General features: G+C 43.6%; 1 protein-coding gene across 4 annotated transcripts in view; it reads right to left on the bottom strand.

Annotated features, from left to right (window-relative positions):
• Window positions 1–582: 582 nt before the first annotated feature.
• LOC309542672 (semaphorin-4D-like) overlaps window positions 583–15,397 on the bottom strand; it is a 122,332-nt gene continuing 107,517 nt past the window's right edge. For all 4 annotated transcript variants that reach the window (XM_082241547.1, XM_082241544.1, XM_082241546.1 and 1 more), the window contains 7 exons: window positions 14,683–14,858; window positions 14,436–14,592; window positions 12,812–13,034; window positions 10,736–10,851; window positions 10,345–10,517; window positions 5,638–5,684; window positions 583–2,978 (listed from right to left, as the gene is read on the bottom strand). In XM_082241547.1, the coding sequence (XP_082097673.1) occupies window positions 2,059–2,978; window positions 5,638–5,684; window positions 10,345–10,517; window positions 10,736–10,851; window positions 12,812–13,034; window positions 14,436–14,592; window positions 14,683–14,858 (1,812 nt within the window). In that variant the 3' untranslated portion in view covers window positions 583–2,058. The remainder of the gene's footprint in view (window positions 2,979–5,637; window positions 5,685–10,344; window positions 10,518–10,735; window positions 10,852–12,811; window positions 13,035–14,435; window positions 14,593–14,682; window positions 14,859–15,397) is intronic.

Here is a 15,397-nt window from a genome sequence, read left to right on the forward strand (position 1 = left end):
GGAGCCCTGACCTCTCTTGCCATTCGACTCCTTGGGCTTGTGCAGAAAAGAAGTTAAATCAAATGCGATTTAGTGAATGCAACCTGCAGGAATGGGTAACAGCATCCTCTGACTTACCTGTAGCTTGGCAGAAGAGGAAGAATGTGATCTGGGCACCCACGCGCCGGATCTGGTCACTTAGGAACGGTGGCATCAAGGTGACTGTGGCAAAATCTGCGCTAGACCAAACATCGGGCTGGGGACTGATGGATGGAGGACGCGAGTCACTTTCCATACAGGACAAAGAGGAGGAACCAGTAGGAGGGAAAGTTATGGGAGATGAAGCTGTGGCCGAAGAGGACAGAAGAGGAAAAAGAAGAAGAAAAGGGCACTAAGGAAAAAAGTTCTAAGAACATGCCAAAGAAATAGTTTGCAAAGGAGGGGGGAAATGAGCAGCGAACATTTAATCAAAAGAAAGTTCCTTCTTATTTCTGTTTTGAAATACAGGAAATCACACCTGTTCAAATCTTACAGCGAGAAAACCCTCTAAAGCTTCTGGTTTTTTTTAAGACAAGTTATTATTGCTCAAGGACAAGGATGAAATACAATGAACTTCAATATTTATTTCCTTATTTTTTTCATATATACAGAATCAAAAATAGAAAAATAAAAGCAAAAATGAACCATACAAAATCTAGAACAGTTTACACTAAGAGCATCTAAGGTGTGTGCTGGGGAAATATTTCAACAGGAACAAAGAAAAGGAAAGGACTTTGGGACATGTTGCCTACTCAGTCGTCTCTATTTCTAACCATATTTACATGAGACACAAAAGACAGCGAGAGACAAGGATTTTTAAAAACTGTACAGCACAAAGGAGTTTTACAGACAAATAGTGCCGTTGTTGAGTCCCAGGAGAGATAAAGTGGTCGACCCTTTGGGCAGTTTTCTGCTCTTCTCTGGTTCCTTTTCTCCAATTGCCTTTTTGGAAAACATTGGTGGAAGTTGTGAAGAAACAGTGAAAATATTTGGCAAAGTTGATTATGGGGGTGAGAGAGGCTGGAGCCCTATTGCTTCCCAACTGTGGAGAAAAGTTACAAAATGCATGACATCCTCAACAGTCTCTTTTGAGAGGTCCATCGCATCTTTGCCAAGGTCCGCACTGTATCTCTGAAACAGAAGCCTCTCGCACTGCTGCGGTTCAGTGACTACTGTTTGTCCACAATAATCCACTTTTTTAAAACCTTAAAACAAATCCATAAAATCAGTTAATGTGGCAGTGTCCAACTACATCTTTTTAACATCTTTTTTCTAAAGCTAAACTCCCCACAACCCAAAAATGAACATTAAGCTCTCAAAATGATTACCATATCAACGCTTCTAAAAAAAAAAAAGGGGGGGGAGAGACATTTAACCAAAGCTTATCCCTGAGAACCTTATGCAACTCTAGAATATATCATATTCTAAAAAGGTACACAAACAATTTTGGAAAGATCCAACATTTCTTTCACCAGCTAAAACTACCAGACAAATGCATTAAAATCACTAGATGCAAAGAAATGTCCCAATCTGGACAAAAAGGCTATTATTTACCAATCTGATAAACTAAACATCATTTCCAATTTGGAATTAAACTGAAATTAGATTTTTAATGGCAGTTAAATACGTGCAGGCAGGAGCTACTGAAATCCTTTTTGGTATGGCCCTGCAACAAGAGTTAATTTTACCTTCTATGAAAAAGAGGGATTAATCAAAATAGTCAGTATGTGCAAGTGTTAAATGATCCTTGGCTGGGGAGCAGGGGGAGGGCAGCTTAGAAGCTCACCGTGTGAAACCGTAACTGGCCATTTAAAATAAAAAAGAAACACATAAGAAATAAGTGTGTAACAGAACCGTTTTCAGAAAATGAGAGATCTCTCTCTGCTCTATCCAGGTGTGAAATGACAATGTGTCACTTCAAAAAAACTGAGAACACGTAGCCCTTTCTGGCCCAGTTATCACATCTAAAATGTTTTGTGTTCGAAAACAAACGATTCAGAATGACAGTACTTTCATTAGGGGAGGTGGGGTTTTTCTCCTTTAATCCCCCTCAGCATCCGAGTCAGCAAATTTCAGTTCGCACTTGACATCAAAAGGTTTGTCCTTGACTTCCTTGTAAGACTGCGAATGGTCCTCATCATGTTGAACATGGCCGTTTCCATAGTCGGCTTCAGTCTCGTATCCCGTGTCATGTGCCGGTTTTGGGTGCTCCCCGCTTTGGGTCAGGAGACTGCCTGGCTCCACCAGGGTCTCCTTCACGCTTTGCTCACAGTCAGAGAAATCAGCCTTGGGCTTCTTCTTCCCAAGTAACATAGCAGAACGAAACTTCAGGCACTGGTCCGGCAGAAACCCTTTGTAACAGTTGTAGGCAAACAGGCACAGGAAGAGCACGAAAAAGAAGAGAAAGAGAAACATCAAGAGGGAGTTATCGTTGGACCTCAGAAACATGGTCTTTGCAGAGACCTCGGGGGGCGAGTTCAAGAGCTCGACGTCAGGTGCGGTGCTCAGTAGGGTGGGGACAACGGGATTGGTCACTATCCTGGATGTTGTGACTGGTACCACTGGGGAGGTGGAAGTGTGAGCGGCCGGGTCTTGGATAGCGACAGTCGGCATTTTGGCTGCTTCCGCGTTGCGTTCCGTCGGTGTGGTTGGCTGAGTCGGGCTCAGAGTGGTGTGTTGGACTTTCCTCAGTTCCAAAACATGTTTCGCCAACACTTGCGAGAACTTCTGGTTCTTCACTTTTTCTTCCGACAGGCACTGATAGACGCCGCTGTCGCCCTCGGACAAATTGAAGATCAGCAGCGCCTTCTCCAGCAGCCGGTACTTCGGACTTTCCACCTTGAGCACATCGTCCTTGAATTTCCAAACCACCTGGGCCAGGTTGGACTTCTGAGAGCATTTTAGCTCTGCAGTGCTGCCATGCTTGAAAGTGTGCTGCAGATAATGCTCTCTTACTTTATCTGGAACAGCAAAATAAATGTAAACGAGAACAGAAATGAGTTTTCTTTTCGGTGTGGAGAGCAGGCCAATTCAGCCATGCAGGCATATACTGGAAAAAAACTACCAGCTCACAACAAGTGTCACGCTAGCCTGAAACAACAACACTTATATACTCGTCACAGGGTACAGCTTACAATGGATATGTATTTGTCTAGGATAAAGTGGTGGCATTCCTAAGTATCTCTGGAACTGCTTGCTAAACTGCTGTATTCCAAAGATGGAGAAATCTGTGCAATTAGCGTATGATTTGTGTACGGGGATGAGGGGAGTAACACATGAATGCTTCTCTAAGCCTTAAGTGTTAAAAGATGATGTTCAGTCATCACAGGAACAAAGACTGTGTACACAGGCTCATCCCAATAAAATGAGCACACATGAAATTGCCAGGGGGAAAAACCCAAACCCAGAAAGTGCAAAACCTCAAAAAATGAATGATCCGAAGAGTCATAAACATTGCTGAAATATTTAAGTGCAACTACCTTTTATCTGAAATACTGCTTTGCGTTTAAATTCTTTTGCAAGAAAACACAACCGCCTGGTTCACACAACACAGTAAGCCAAACTATCTTCCGAGTCTGTATCTTCCGAGTCTGGCAGGGTTCCATGTGTGCAATAGAGATTGCCAAACAGAGCTTTCAGTAACTCACACATGGTGGACAAAGCCAGAAAGTGCCCAATACAAAGAAAATACTTGTGAGTTCTACTATACCAGGCCTTTTTGGTGGTGGCTCCCCACATATGGAATGTTCTCCCCAGGGAAGCATGCCTAACACTATCACTGGCTACTTTTAGGCACCAGGCAAAAAACCTTTACAGGCTTTTGGTCTTTAGATAGTGTGGTCTCTTTCAGTAGACGTCAGTGCCTTTTTATGTATATCACTCCTTTTAGCTTTTATTTGGTTTAACTCTGCACTGGTTTCAATTTTCGTATTCTAGGTTGCTTTTCAGCTTTCTCTTTTGTTAAAAAAACTGACTAACAGCCCAATAAATAAGTAAATAAAACAGAATCTCTATTCAACGTATTCACACCATATTTTTTCCCTCATTAATATGGAAGCAATAGCAACAGCAACTCTTTGCAGAAAATGTTCTGTTATGGCAAGAAATCCCGTGTGTTGCAGCCAAACTGCTGACTGAGGTTGGTTACGGGGAACACAGTTACTCCCTCGTTTAAAACAACTTCACCGGATACTGGTCCATTTCCAGGCACAATTCAAATTGCTGGTTATGTGTGAACCTGCCCGGGTGCCAAGACCCTTGGGTGAGCGCCTTCTCTTGGTCCCATCAGCATCACACCTAGTGGTAACACAAGAGATAGCCTTTTCTGTGTCTCAAGAGAAGCTGGACTGTCTCTTTTCTGCCAGTTTTCTTTCTGTCCTATTCAGACAGGCCTTTGGAAAGCAAGGAGCAAGTGATACTGATCAGCGGCGTGCTGTCAGCACAAACTGTTTTAACTGCTGATTCTAACTGTGCCCTGATGTGTTTAAATTAATGTTTCTATTCTATAATGTTTTTAAATGTAAGCCACCTTGAATCCCAACTTGGGAGAAAGGTGGGATATCAATATGTTGATGATGATGATACTCAATGGCTTGAGGCATCATCTCTGGGCATGCAAAACTTGTCCTTTTGGAAGGCACACCCAAAAGTATTTTCAGTCAGAAACATTATATTAGACATTAATATGATGGTACCTTGGTTTTCGAACATAATCCGTTCTAGAAGACCATTCGAGTTCTGAAACGTTTGAAAACCAAAAACTCAATACAGAAAACTCAATACGGAAGCAGTGTGGCATGTTTGACTTCCGAGGCGTGTTCGAAAACTGAAGCATTTACTTCCGGGTTTACGGCGTTCGAAAACCGAAACGTTCATCAACGGAGACGTTCGCTAACCAAGGTACCACTCTATTGATTTCATAAACCCCATGACAATTCAAGGCAATTTCCTCAAGTAATTACAATAATAGCTAACAGAGGGGTCACTGTTAGGATATTTCCTTTCCACCTTAAAAGGGAGCAGGCTTTGTGAGTCACAGAGTCTGCGCATGTCCTGTTCACAGGATGTTTATGTTTGCTATTGCTATCGTTTTCTCTCTCTGTCGAAGACACTGACACAGACAGTCATGTCTTTCTTTGTTCTGATCAACGCTGAATAAAAGCTTGTAAATAATGCTCTCCTGAGTGCGACTTCTGGCTGTGCATTATCTGCTGATAAGAGTGTGCATGAGCCCTGGAATGTGGCCCTCAGAGGCCTTCTCTGAGTTCTGGCCCCCTGCCCCTCCGTCCCTCTCCTGAGAGAAGCCTCCTTCAGCCAACAGAAGACTTTTTTGAAGCCTAATTGGGGCATGGAGGAAAGGTTACAGCTAGGGAACGGTTGTGGCACATGTGAGGGGGCCACAGACTGCGAATTGGCCCTATTTTGGGGTGGAGGGGGGAAAAGGAAAGTAAAAACAAGCCAAAAATAAAAAGGTGGGTTTTTTTTTTATTGTAACAAAAAGCTACACATTAAATAAAAGTGTTAGGTATCGCACCAAGCAATTCTGTGGAGGAGCTCAGCCCAAATGTTTATTATTCTTTATTATTTCCCCACCTCTTTTGGAAAGAAAGAAAAGCTTACCAGCAGTACAAGAAGACGCATCGCCGCTAATATTCTGAATCCAGTCCCTACAAAAGTGAAGAGACAGTCAGGTAAAATTTATGAATGTTGAAGGCTCTGAAAATGAAATGAAGGGGTTCTAGCGATTAAGATAAATAAGATTATAAAGGGAGGGATAAAGGTTTAAAATGAATAATGAACGATCTTGCTGAACTAATTTTTAAAGTAGAATACAAGAAGGGAAGGCGGGTGGAAGCAAAGAGAATAAGGTTTTGAAAGTTATTAATATAAAAGAGTGTTCTTCTTTTATGCTAAATTTTTTCCTTTGTATTTTTCTTTTTTTGTTGTTGTTTTTCTGTTTGGATTTTCGATGTTTGTTGTTTGTTTTTTCTGATTTTTGTTGATTTTTGTTGATGTTAACTTTTTGGAAAATTCTAATAAAATATTATTATAAAAAAAGTAAAGAGACAGTCAGAGAGTCAATACATTTACCATCGTCTACCCTCTGGGTGCAAATCTCTTCCCACCTGCAAATCTGTTATCTGCCTCCCTCCAAATGCCTGGAAATGCAGCACGGGCAGGATTTGATAATATCCAAAGAAGTGACGCAGGAGAGGGGGAGAGGAAGGAGCGCAGAAGCCGCCGGATCACCTTTTTGCTGAAGGGCAGCATTCCACAAAGTGACAAACAGAGCCTTTATTTAAATAAACAAGTTGTGTGTGTTTGCAACAGTTTGGAACACAGTTTGGGAAAGCCGCTGCTCAGGAACCCTTTTGGAAAAAAACTTCTCAGACATGGCAGTGATTTTGAGTCTGCTGGCTCCAAATTTGTGCCGAAGCCAGGAAGCTTTCTTTACAGAACTTTAAATGGGGAAAATCATGTAAAATACCTGCAATCTTCTAATACCTTTCTCCTATAGTGTGTGTGCTTAGGATATCTGATTTTAATTGTGCCCATGGAGGCGAAAGAAAGATCTAGAAAAAGAACAGCCCACAAATTTTTTCAAGCTAACAGCTGCTGTGGATTTGGCAGTGAAATGTTTCATAGGGGAAGTTAGAACCACGTATCCCGATATCATGTGCATGAAAATCGGGCTTCCCTTTCCTAAGCCACACAGAAGCTTTCTAGACTTTGGGAAGGAGGCGCCATACTTTAATACTTCAATACTCCAATTTACCAGGAACATTCAGGGAACTAGCCTAGTCCCCTAGTAGAGTGGTACCTCGGGTTAAGTACTTAATTCGTTCCGGAGGTCCATACTTAACCTACAACTGTTCTTAACCTGAAGCACCACTTTAGCTAATGGGGCCTCCTGCTGCTGCCGCACTGCCGGAGCATAATTTCTGTTCTCATCCTGAAGCGAAGTTCTTAACCTGAAGCACTATTTCTGGGTTAGCGGAGTCTGTAACCTGAAACGTATGTAACCTGAAGCGTATGTAACCTGAGGTACCACTGTAGTAGTAGTAGTAGTAATTTATTTATTCCCCACCCATCTGACGTGGTTTCCCCAGCCACTCTGGGCGGCTCCCAACAGAATACTAAAAACACGATAAAACATCAAACTTTAAAAACTTCTCTAAACAGGGCTGCCTTCAGAGGTCTTCTAAAAGTCAGATTGATGTTTATTTCTCTGACATCTGATGGGAGAGTGTTCCACAGGGCGGGCATCACCACGAAAAGGCCCTCTGCCTGGTTCCCTGTAACCTCACTTCTCGCAATGAGGGAACCGCCAGAAGGCCCTCGGCACTGGACCTCAGTGTCCTGGCTGAACGATGGGCGTGGAGACGCTCCTTCAGGTCTACTGGGCCGAGGCCGTTTAGGGCTTTGAAGGTCAACACTTTGAACTGCGCTCGGAAACGTACTGGGAGCCAATGAAGGTCTTTCAGGACCAGTGTTACGCGGTCTTGGCGACCACTTCCAGTCCACTGACCGCACACCACTGGGTAGGAAGGGATAACGTAGTGCTGCTGACAGCCTGCCTGCTGCAATGGGAAACTGACACGTCCCACCTCATTGGTAAGCTAGAGAGAAGGAGTGGTGGAAAGTAGGTGGTGACCTGACTTGCTAATACTGCGTACTGCAGCTGTCAGCCTAGGGTGCTATTGGTAGGCAGCTCCTGTAGTGGCCTGGTATTTGTGCCCAGCTTCCTGAGGATGCTTAAGGGGAAGTCCTGGAATAACATTATGAACTGCAGAACTGGGCCCTGAGATCATCAGTTGGGGTGCTTCCCCAAATTCCTTCTTGAACAGATACTTTTGTTCTGTTTGAGACCTCCAGGTATAGGGTGGTATATACTGTATTTTTTGCTCCATGAGACACACTTTTTTGTGTGTCTTATGAAGCGAATGCTCCGCGGCTCTCTTTAAAGCAGCAAAGCGGGACAGGAGCCGCTTACACGGGTGTAAAGCAAGCACAGCGGGAGCTGTGTAATCCTTCTGCCGCCATGCTCAGCCGCCCCACTGGGATGGGTGCATGCACACGCATACCACCCCCTTGGGATGATGCTCACGTGGGCGATGTGCCGCCACCCAAGACCCTCCCTCCGCCACTGGTCTTGCGGAGACAGTAGTGCCTTCCTTTGCAGAAGTGTGAAATTTGAAGGGCGGCTGTGGTTTGGTCCTTGTGTTGTGTACGAAGGTGTGAATTGGGTAGGCTTGACTTTAAATGGGAATTGAATCAGATTTCTCCCCCATATGAAAGCCCCCAGAACTCTCTGCAATGAACAAAAATGAAGAAAAGTCCCACTTCTTTTGGCTTTATTAAAATAATTGTGTAGGGCCAAACCATACAGTCGTGAGATCTAAGGGACTCAATGTGGGAAGGTCATATAGTTCCACTGCTAGGGGATAAAGTCTCTCTTCATTTGTTAATGACAGGGATGATGGTTCTGAATGCCACTGTTGACTGCTGTTCACTTTACATGGTTGAAATATTATTCTGATATACCGGTAGTTTAGTCAATAGTTTAGTAGAACATTTGGTTCAGAATATTTTTTTTCTTGTCTTCCTCCTCTAAAAATTAGGTGAATTATGGAGCGAAAAATACGGTAAATTCAATAAAAAATAATAATTAATAAAATACAGGCAGTGGTGGTGAGGAACAGGCCTTCCAGCAGTGGGATGCGCTCCTCAGAGAGGCTACCTAGTGCCTACTTCAATGTCCTTTGGGTGCCAAATACCTTTTTCGTTTCCCCAGGCTTTGAAAAAGTGAAGCCATTGCTCTTAACAGCTAAGGGCATCCCTTTTAAAACCTGGCTGCAGACTGGAGCAAAATGGCCGCCATGCTGGTCCACGCTCCCAGTAAACCCACACTCAGCTGCCAGGCTAGAGAGTAGGGTGCCCCTATAGACAATGTGAATCATCAGCCTCTTCCCACCGTTTCCCCCGGGGACAGACAAAATGGGCACTCCCATCTGGGAGAAGCTGTCATTATCTTTGTTTTGGCTTTATGTACGCCACCCAGAGTGTTTTTACCAAGTACAGCTTAAAAACTGTGAAATAAATATATAAAAGCAATACGAAGATGCGGTAAACAATGATTACGAAGATAGTTATCAATTGCAATACCGGTATGCTCTGCAATGACAAAATATCTGTCACTATGGAGCTTCTGGTTGTTGTTTTATGAACAGGTTTGCATGGTTGGAAGATGAACAGCTGGATATGCATCTAGCCAGGGGTGTTCTGACTTGGGCAATTTGTTCTTTCAGAGCCTATGTTTGTGAACTTGTTTTCTTACACTTATAGTCCACCAGTCTTCCAGGCCTGCTACATTTCTTATATTTATATTCTAGGCCTGCTTAGCTTCAGCAAAGAGCCCTTCATGGGACCATGTGTTTTTCATAGGTAAAGTGAAAAAATGTGTAGGTTCTGTTGGTATACAGTAATTATTAGTTGATTTTGAAAGTCAATTGAAAGTTGCAGCAGCATTTGGGCTGTGCATTCTCTGTGCTGCTTTTTAAGTAAAAGCCTATGCCCCCAAAAGCCTGAACTCTGAACAAATCTATTTTGCATTATTTACTCTGCCCCTCTTGATTATGCTAAGTGGCAAAGAGCTCTGCACTCCATGATTCAGTAGGAACTTTTTCGGAAATCACTTCTCCTTCTCCCTACAGATTTTTGAGATTTCACTAAAGATTGCCCACACACTAGAAGTGTCTTGCAGTACCTGTTTAGAACAAGAAAGATGACTTGAGAAAATCCTATGCATGTTTACTTCAATGCAAGTTCCACTGAGTTCAAAGGATCTTATTCCCAAGTAAACATGCATAGGATTGCAAGAACAAGAAGGAAAGCTGCAGAGGATTCTTCTTAAGGGGTTGCATTTTGTACCAATTTCTGCTGACAGTGTGCTCTTGCAATTATAGAATACACACCGGGGGGGGGGGGGAGTTTTGCATTTCTTAGTTGACCCACGTAAACATATAAATTTCCTCTACTTTGCAATACATTGGTGATACAGTGGTACCTCTGGCTGCGAACAGGATCCTTCCAGAGGCCCATTCGCAACATGAAAAGATCGCAACCCGCAGTGGCGCATCTGCGCAGGTTGCGATTCGCCGCGTCTGCGCATGACGTCATTTTGTGCGTATGCGCATGTGGCAAAACCCAGAAGTAACCCTTTCTGGTACTTCCAGGTCGCCGCGGGACGTAACCCGAAAAAACTTAACATGAAGCAGACATAACATGAGGTATGACTGTAATTAGCAAACATTTAAGTGTTTTTACCTTTCGGTCTCCCTCTCTTTGAAGATATTGACACAGAGAGAGGCACGGGCATTCCAAGCACAGTATGGATCTCTTGCCAGGACGCAGTCCACACAGCTGGTGTATTTGTCACAAAACGCAACGGGAGACTGGACTACTCCAGCGTTGGACCCGGCATAGAGATATTGCTTGCCCTGCAGAAAGCACATGGGGGGAAAGTTACAACTTTCTTTAGCATCTCGCAGGAACAGTGCCTTTGGGACAGTCTAGGACAGGCTACAAAAACCCCAGCAGAAATGACTGGATTCAACAGCTGCTTTCCCTCCACTCCACCCCAATGGCAGGGTTGGGTATTCTTGCTGTTCTGGTATCTCTCTCTCGCCCCCCAGCCCAAATTCTTACTCAGTCCTACCTTTTTCGAAGAAAGTAACAGTGTCTGAATGGGCTCAAAGTTTGGGAAGAGCTGCGTTTCTTCAATGATATGCATTCCGTTTTCGTAGCCAATGGCTTTGTGAAGGGCTCCTCGGTCTGAAACAAAAGGACCACACTTTGGTATATGTAAAAATCAAAATACAAAACCAGCACACACAGACTACAGTCTGATGTTTTCACCCTAAGGCTCCTAGAATCATAGAGTTGGAAGGGACCACAAGGGCCATCGAGTCCAACCCCCTGCCAAGCAGGAAACACCATCAGAGCACTCCTGGCATATGGTTGTCAAGCCTCTGCTTAAAGACCTCCAAAGTAGGAGACTCCACCACACTCCTTAGCAGCAAATTCCACTGTCGAACAGCTCTTACTGTCAGGAAGTTCTTCGTAATGTTTAGATGGAATCTTCTTTCTTGTAGTTTGGATCCATTGCTCCGTGTCCGCTTCTCTGGAGCAGCAGAAAAGAACCTTTCTCCCTCCTCTATGTGGCATCCTTTTCTATATTTGAACATGGCTATCATATCACCCCTTAACCTCCTCTTCTTCAGGCTAAACATGTACTGCTCTCAAGCCAGGTGTCCCCCATCTTGTATTTGTGCCTCTCATTTTTTTTGCCCAAGTGCAATACTTTACATTTCTCCCTGTTAAAATTCATCTTGTTTGTTTTTGCCCAGTTCTCTAATCTGTCAAGGTCGTTTTGAAGTGTGATCCTGTCCTCTGGGGTGTTAGCCACCCCTCCCAGTTTGGTGTCATCTGCAAATTTGATCAGGATGCTCTTGAGTCCATCATCCAAGTCGTTGATAAAGATGTTGAATAAGACCGGGCCCAAGACAGAACCCTGTGGCACCCCACTAGTCACTCTTCTCCAGGATGAAGAGGAACCATTGATGAGCACCCTTTGGGTTCGGTCAGTCAGCCAGTTACAAATCCACTGAGTGGTAGCAGAGTCAAGACCGCATTTTACCAGCTTCTTTACAAGAATATCATGGGGCACCTTGTCAAATGCCTTGCTGAAATCCTGCTTCCTTCCCCTTGTGCCTTTCATTGTGTGTTTCACTACACAGCTACCCAACCTTGAGCATTTTCATTCTCTATCCAACTTTCATTTCATCCTTTAATTCCATTTCTTCTCCTAAACTGCAGTCGTTTCACCCCTTCTGAGCAGTCTGCTACCAGGACATGAGCTGGATTCTTATACTTTGGCTGTGAACTTTGTGTGTGTGTGTGTTAAGCACCAACCTTTTTTAGACCAACCTTGGAATCCAGCAACATTTAAGGTACAAGTTCCCTCAGACCCAGAGAGCTCAGCAAACCTAGGAGCTGTGTTCCATAAATATATGGGGACCCAAGGCTTGGGAACATTATGGACTACTCAAAGTGTCATACTCAGGTGAGGAAATTATTTTTCAACTTGTTCTTAAATCAACATAATGTTAAATGATTTCCTTACAATGCTGGTCTGATAGAGCCATTTATTTATTTTAAAAAGTACAATCCACCTTTCCTTGGAAAGAATAATTAAGCCGACTAACAACTGGCAATTAAACAATTGCTTTAAAAGGGGGGGGGGGAATCACAGAAACAATTACTATGCAATTAAACAAAACCACATACAAACAGAACTAAGGTAGCAACACTAAGCAGCCATCACCAAAATCTTTACCACATAAAAAGTGAGCAATTCTGAGGGAATTTCACAACAATGGTGCCATGACTGAAAAGGCCTTTTCTCTTGTATCCAAACTGCTGAAGCTCAGAGATCTATCTGGGTGTAGAGGAAGGTTCATATGGGAAGAGGAGGTCATAAACGTATCAAAGTCCTGGGCCATTTCAGAGCCTCAAAGGTTTAAAATGCAGGACTCTGATTTACAAATATATGCGTTAGCAAACTAGTTGGGTGGAGTTAAGCCCCAATCTCACAGGCAATTTTTGCCAGTCTTAGAACCCGGGATGCTCTGAATTACAACAAATATGTAGCTCACAAGAGGGGCTCAATGGGCTGAAAAGCCAACTTATCATACTGCAATGTTGTCCAGTTCTCAGAGTGCGGAAAACTCACCTGTGCTGATGAACATGACATCATACAAAGTGCCATTCAGGGCCTGGACTCTGTCTACCACAATCTGTGTATACTTCACATCTCTCTTCACCAGTCGGGGCCGGTCTCCAATTGGGGTCACAGAGTCATCCATCAGAGGATGGTCTTTGACAAACTGCAGGGTTTTGTCGGGTAAGTTGAGCGTAGTTGTGATATTGTCTGCTCTAGCCTCCTTGTTTATACACTGTCCCAAGAAGAATGTATGTCATATGATTAATGAAAGCTTAAAAAAGGAAGAGCAACAGATTACTAATAATCAAGACAGGGAAGCAGTTCTAAAACAGTTAAAGCATTGTTTAAAATAAAAACATTACAGCTGCTACCTTTTAAAATATGTATTTATTCACCGTGGGATAAGCCAGATCCATATCTTTCTTTTAAGCAGAGGTGTGCTCATTCCACTGAAATTCAAGAAATAAGCAAAGCGCCTGCGAAGTTTGTGCAGTCTCCTTCCATGGAGGCCTCTGGTATTTGTCTCAAACATTATCTGATTGTATGAAGCAACAGCCATGTATGGCAAAAACATAACAAGAAGGTTCCCAGAAGTGGATAAAATTGTCTTAAACCGTGCAAGCACTCTTTTGTGCAAGCTTTCACTTTATCTTGAAGTGGAAGAACATCTCTGTTCTCAGTGGCTAAAATATATCTTGATGGTGGAATGCAAATATCTTTATAGGTAAATTACATGTATTTTGGTCTTCTTGCATAGTGCAGTTGTTTTGTGTATAGTGGTGCCTTGGTACTCAAACGGCTTGGCTCCCAAACAGATCGGCTCCTGAACAGCACAAACCTGGAAGTGAGTGTTCCGGTTTGCAAACCTTTTTCAGAAGCCAAACGTCCGACGCAGCTTCTGATTGAGTGCAGAAAGCTCCTGCAGCCAATCAGAAGCCGCGCCTTGGTTTACGAACGGTTTCAGGAGTCGAACGGACTCCCGGAACGGATTAAGTTCAAGAACCAAGGTACCACTGTAGACTGCATTCAGATTTTACTATTCAGCACATTTTCTTACCGGATTCTGAATTGCGCAAGTAGCTTGCAGCCAACTGTTAAGTGTGAAGACCTCCTCACATGGTTCAGGTCACTCCTAACCATGCCTGGGACTCCCACCCCAAGGAACAATTTGCCTTGCGTGAATAGGATTGGTTCAAAACATATGGGCTATCATTTACACTGATAGCTTTGTGGACTCATGCCATGCAAGCTGAGGTCCTGGAAGCATCCACACCGCACAGGAAGATGTGAACGAGGCCACTGGCAAGCACCCAAACACCTGCCGCTAGGAGATAGAGGAAGCTGCAAATCTAAAATAGCAACCGACTAAACTAGCCAACCCATATTCTCTATGGGTGTGTCTGCAAGGAGCTTCCTGTGGCAAACAGTAAAAGAGGAGTATGTCATGGGAGAAACCATAACCGGCATTGGGTTGTGTAGGCATCACACACCTGCTGTGCTGGTCCTCTCCATCTGCCAGGAAGGGATTAGCACAGCTGGGGGACCCAGAGGCCCTGAATGAGTGCATGTGGCACATGAACATTTGCTTATTGTGAACAGGATCGTAACCAGCCCTCAGTTTATTCAGGCTTACCGCTCCAGGCCGGGGTTTAGGAATCTCTCCGTTGTATCGCAACCATTTCGTGTGGGACTGCTCAACGGTTGCGATTTGCATGTACTTCCCTTTGGCAAAAACATCCTCCACTGTCGAGATGTTGTAGGCACATACAGCTGACAGCCCAACGTTGTTCCTTAAAACACACACCAAGGAAACCAAAATCAGCAACTTGTTTCACACTTCCTCAGAAACAAATACTTCCAAATGTTCAAGCGTTACTCACAATTGTGGGGAGAAAACCCCGTAGATCACTGGCTCCTTCGAACTTGGAGTCTTCAGGATGAAGACATCATTGACAACGTTGAAAAATAAATTTTTCTCTGGTACAGAGCAAAGCAACCTGGCCTTGAGATAGGATGTCCATTTTTTCTGTAAAGTTCTGTGCCCACCTTGATCCCCCTTTAAAAGAAAAATGCATTCAAAAGTAAGCAGATTCCTTTTCCAAAGTATACAGAATTCTGCTACATTAAACTGAATAATTGCAACCAATATTTCAAGTATAGCTTGTATGGACAAATTCGCCAAACAAGGTGCATTGAGATTAGCATTAAGAGGTTACTCTTAGCACATATAACCTGTGAGAGATAGTAAATTCTGTTCTACATTGTATTGTGTGTTGGCCCATCTAGTCTAGCTTCCAGTTCTTGCATTGAACAGCCAGATGCCTTTGGGGAACCTGCAAGCAAGTCCCGAGTATAACAGCAAAACACTGTCCGCAATTACAATTCCTAGCAGCTAGAATTCAGAGAAATACTGTCTTCCACAGGTGAGGCAGAACATAGCCTTATCCTCTGTGGATTTGTCTAGCCCTCTTTTGAAAACATCCAAGTTGGTGGCCATCACCACCTCTTGTAGGACCAAATCCCACCCTTTAACAATGGACTGTGTGGAGAAGTCTCCACTCCTGGACATGAACTGCAGACACTTAGGGCCTCAAC

This window comes from Podarcis vaucheri (assembly GCF_965113315.1).
Source record: "Podarcis vaucheri genome assembly, chromosome: 11".
NCBI lineage: Eukaryota > Metazoa > Chordata > Lepidosauria > Squamata > Lacertidae > Podarcis > Podarcis vaucheri.